At 49.1% G+C, this 5,296-nt stretch overlaps 1 protein-coding gene across 1 annotated transcript in view; it reads left to right on the forward strand.

The window, feature by feature from the left end:
- Positions 1 to 3,695: 3,695 nt before the first annotated feature.
- The window catches only part of PV10_01685 (uncharacterized protein), a gene marked incomplete at both ends in the record, with an annotated part of 4,263 nt that continues 2,662 nt past the window's right edge, over positions 3,696 to 5,296 (forward strand). Inside the window, 2 exons of the mRNA XM_016365915.1 lie at positions 3,696 to 4,896; positions 4,945 to 5,229. Coding sequence (XP_016229564.1) covers positions 3,696 to 4,896; positions 4,945 to 5,229 — 1,486 coding nt within the window. The remainder of the gene's footprint in view (positions 4,897 to 4,944; positions 5,230 to 5,296) is intronic.

Consider the following 5,296-nt stretch of genomic DNA (forward strand, 5'->3'; position numbering starts at 1 on the left):
ATCTACTGTTCGGCTGGACCACAATGTGAACAGAGTATATCCTGATTGTGAGCATACAAGGACGTTTGGGGCTTGATGCAAAGCCACAACCTTCCCCAGTACAATAGCAGCGAGGGTGGCAGCTACTGTATGTCTGTCGTGCTGAATCGCACACTGGTCCAAGGTATTTGAACGAAAGAACGTTGCTTGGCTACATAGCAAATATCGTCGACCCAGTCATTTAACAAGTCGCTTGTTCAAAAAGGATTGACAAGACCAACTTCCCCCGTATCCTGAGTGTCTTCTGTCAATGAGCTCAAGTCGGCTTTCTGACACATCTCTACTTCTTCATGCTCGCCTCCCGGCATCGACGGTCGATTCCCCTTAGGAAGATGCCGTGGGATGCGAAGAGAGGTATGCTGCTTGTCCCCGTTTCTGCCATTAAACATTCGAATCTGGCCACGCCATGATTTATATCCGTGAGACTTCTTTTAACAGATTCGGGTGTATAATTCATCTTCCTCCATCTTGCAAGTTTGTCCATGGAGCGATCAACAATGGTTTTGTCTACTCGTCTTTGTAATGGATGCTTATCCCAGAATTGGCAAACTCTGAACCACTAGGTGTAAGCCGTTTTCTATGAGAGATCATAATTGTCCTGGAAAACGTGGCAATCTCATCAAGTCTCACAGAACTGGGCTGAATTGCTTCCCCTCCTTCATTCCCTGGGATTCCTTTTCTATCTCTCCGTTACGCCTTTTTAACACGAGAGGTCTTAGAGATCTCATTCTACTACGTCTTTTGCAACCCTCCGAGCGACGTTCCTGAACTTACGACAACAAGCTGGCCTTGAGTTTCACAAAGCTAGGCTCTAGATCCGCAACCTCACAAGCAAGGTTTTTGTGCATTCCAACAGAACAAAGACGAGCCTGCAAATGGAGCATGCAACTCACAAGTGAACATTTGCACGACGAATGTACTTGCAGCATTTTCGAGAAAAGCAGTCGCTCCACAGAGAGCTTTGCGACGGCTACCGTATTGAAATCTTTTGTAAGCAGCAATACCTTTGTATGTCGGGCTACAAGAACAAATAGACGCCGTTCAGCCTCAGCGACTTTTGAGAAGAGAACGAGGAGGAAGACGATTTCGACGAAGATGTATTGACTAGCAGCTGAGAGTAAAACTACGAATGTCGATTTAGCTCTTTCCTTCGGGCTTGAATGAGATTGCTCTCCGACAAGCAGAAAGTTGAGATCGGGCGCCATGATATGCATCGAGGACGTGGAAGCCCACAGCTTTGAAGAATGGGGCATTTAATTTTCGGTACCCTCCATCGTTTGAAGAGCAGTCTCAGCCCCCCCAGAATTCCAACCCCGGTCGGGGGTAGATGTACAAGGGCTGTGGGCCTCTCGGCAAGCACTTCCGCCGGGCATGCTGTCAGAACAGACTTTCGTTAGCGTCGTTGTTTACGTAGAAAATGGCGCTACCGTTAAATGTCCTATTGTACTTTCGGATTCTCAGGGATGGACCCCCCTCCCAAAGTTCGACCGAATCAAGAAACGCACGTTAACAAGTCACAGACCCTTCGCTTCAACATCACCTCATCTCAGACTGCAGACTTAGGCACATAAACCGTTGCTGCGAGGCTGTAAAGCGACCCATGGGTCCGCTGGGCTAAGTCTGCAAGACGGGGGTTGACCAGTCAGGTCGTAGTAGACCCCCGCACAGTTCACGTAAGCCATGAAGATCATCACAAGCCATATCACCGTGTTGACGTCTCGGTGAGTAGTGTAAACCTTATGTTAGCGTCGTTCTCGTGAGGACACAGATATCAGGAAGATCATCTATACGTTGAATCCTCTATCCATCCACGCTCCCACCCTAATTAGAGAAACACGTCTGGAGGCACGCTTGGCCGAACCGAGTTGGAAGTATGAATCTTTTGGTATCTCAGAGATGCACCATGTCTGTCGTGTTGCGAGACCTCCAACCTCGGATACATGGGTACAGATACAAGCCAGAAACACGGGTCTGCAATCGCCGATGGCTCCTGGAGGCACCGACAGCTGACAAATTAGCCACCAAATGTGGAAGAAAGTACCTTCTCGCCTTCAGGACGAACTAGGTGTGGCGTTGGTGGCTGAGGAGACTCAAATGATTGTCCGAAATGGATATGTCTAGCCTCTACTGGTATTCGTTTGACGTACAGAACACCCTGAATGAGCAACTCGAGGTTTGAGCACACATACTGTCGTCCTGGTCGGTTCTATTTGGTTGTATCTCAAGGATAAGTCTGGTCAATCACATTACCTTGTGCCTCTTCAACTTGACGACTTCTGGGTTCTTTGACCACTGAATGAGAGGGTAAAGAAGTTCATGGCCAGGGCACGTTTAATCTCGCGCTCTTCCTTCTCTCAGCATCGACACACTATCTCGTGTCGTAAATTTCCGTTTGGCGGTGGCATCAAGTCTCCTATCTGTCATCAGCACTGGTCAGGCGCAAATACCTTTACTGACCAGAATTTTCAGCATGGCACAGTGCGCTATGCATCAGGGGTCCTGACCACTCTGTAATGACATGATCATTCCATGCGATCGTTGGGAGGCCTCAACACGGTACCCTCAACCCACATCTTGAGTTAGAAGGATGTCGCAGCGCTTGGGTACGTTGCAAGACGTCTTACCATTTAGAGGAATTTCATTATCAGGGATTGCCAACTGAAAGACTTGCCCGAGCTTCGCAATTTGCCAAATTCAACCATACGATACGCGCTCTAAGATTGATTTCCTATCTGCTTCACGTATTCGAATCATATTGAGATGCTTCAGGCAAACACAGATGACATGAATCGACAGGCTCAGTTGATAAAGACCAATTTCACGTCAATTCTTCTCCAATCGCATTGGTAAGTCCACTCTATCCATGGCCGCACGCGCGATCAAATCGAACACTATCTCTCAATACGAGAATCTGACAAGAGGTAATAAAAATTCATCTCCTTCTGTTGAATAGTCCATAACATGATAGGGGTTGATGCACTGTCCGAGCTCGACTCACACATATATAACATTCTTGAAGCCATCTAGAATGTCCTGTTCAGCAGCTACCTTCTCCTCCAGTCGTTCGCTACAACCCTCTACCTTCGCTTTCCTACGGAGGGCCTTCTATCCATATCATGAAGCTATCAGCATTTCTTAGCCTCGCCGGGGCCTCGGGGAGCTTGTTGACCACTATTGAGCCTTGTCCAAGTGCCACGGGGCTGACCTATGCCCCCATCACGGTCTCTACTCAATACCAACCAGTATCTACTTGTAAACCTACGACGGCTTGTGTGAAGGGCCATTGCTCGACCATCTACCCCTTCACAACTTATCCCTATGTGTCCACTGTTGTCCCTTGCGCTTGGAATGGGACGACAACGCAGACGACTACCATAACCGACGTTAAACAGCCTTTCCGAGTCTCTGAACATCTCGAGACCCTGACCCAGGTCACCTCTGCTCCATCTATACATCAACGCCCCGGAGTATGGTTTGACTGGTTTGCCGGTGGACAAAAGACAGCAACACAAACTACTCTCTATGAAACGGTAACGAGACGTGCGGTGGCACCATTCAGTGAAATTGGTCCTCTTGCGATACCTGGCTTTGACGGCAGTGGGTTGTGCCACAAATGCGTCCAAGACGACGGAACTCGTTCTCAGCTCGTGTCTATCATGGAATGCCGATTCCGCAGTGGCAAATCAGGTATTCAATCCCACAAGTGTGCTGAATGGTACGAGACTTGGATTGAACAGCAATCTACCTCTAGCACCGTTGAGGCTTTCTGTTCGAGCGCAGGGACAATCTCCAAGGCTGGTATCTACACCTGGACTTTTCCTCAACTTGCCCCCGCCATCACTACTACTGCCACAACTACTGTTACTGTGACTGCCCATGGCCAGCCTTCGATCTCTGTCAGGCCATTGGTGCAAGTTATCCCGGGACAGCCATGGAATGCCTATGTTACAAAATCTTTCTCCAAACCGACCAGCTTTCACTTCGAAGTCCGCATTACCAAGGTTATCAACATACATGTCCCTTATGTCACTCGATCTACCGATCCCCCTCGTAGAGTTGCAGTCCCAACACAGGTCGGTGGCAGTCACCACAATGAAGGAAGTGCCTGGTGGCCTATTCCTGGAGGAGATGCGAGCTGGTTCCAACCTAGCAATGATGGCCAAGCCTGGCGAGACTGGATTCCAACAGCCTCGTCAGGAAGCTCTTCGACCAGTGGCCGAACCCAGACAAGCACAACAAGATCTACAACATCTCCAGGAACGAGCAGCCAGACTAATGCGTCCACAACATCTCTATCTACCAGCGCCACCACTAGCACTTCATCTTCTGAAAGCACCGCGACTAGCACTTCATCATCTGGAAGCACCGCGACTAGCACTTCATCATCTGGAAGCACCGCGACTACCAGTTCGTCCTCCTCGTCCTCTAGCACCATCACATCGACCGGCACCACCTCTACTACTGTCATCACTCCCACTGGATCAGGTTTCTACCTCCAAATCAGCGGAACCCCTGTGACAGCCTCTCTCCGAGCTAGAGAGACCGTTGTAGGGTATCTAGGGTTTGACTCTTCCAACAATGGTATCGTGGTCGACGACCTATCCTTGGCAGCCTTGGTGTTTAGAGGCAACGACGGCACGACCTTCTTCTCAAACGGCCGATTCCTTGGAACTGCCAGTCGCATCACATCTTTAGTCCAGCGCTTCTTGGATTTTCCCACTGGGTTTGCCGTCTGGGACGTTGTGGGTATATTCGCACAGTTAAGAGATACAGCAGGATTTTGCTTTAACAATGGTTTCGTTTATGCTTATCTTACGTCAGATCTATGTGAAAATCCGGTTGTCATTATTCCGACGAGTGAGTCTAATCTAGAAGGCCTTGGTGATTCTTACTTACAATGATCAGACCCAGCTACAAGCACAACTATTACATCTTCTGGTACGTCCAGTGGTACTTCCACTGGTACTTCCACTGGTACTTCGACTGGCGCTTCTACTGGTACTTCAACAGGCGCCTCCACTAGTACTTCTATCTCGACTGGCGCTTCTACTGGTACTTCCACTGGCGCTTCCACTGGCGCTTCCACTGGTACTTCCACTGTTTCCACTAGTATATCGACCGGCACTTCCACTGGCACTTCCACTGTTTCCACTGGTACATCGACCGAATCTTTAACTGGCACTTCTACTGGTACATCCACTAGCACTTCCACTGGCACTTCCACTGGCACTTCTACTGGCACTTCCACTGTTTCCAC

The sequence above is a fragment of the Exophiala mesophila genome (assembly GCF_000836275.1).
Source record: "Exophiala mesophila strain CBS 40295 unplaced genomic scaffold supercont1.1, whole genome shotgun sequence".
Lineage (NCBI taxonomy): Eukaryota > Fungi > Ascomycota > Eurotiomycetes > Chaetothyriales > Herpotrichiellaceae > Exophiala > Exophiala mesophila.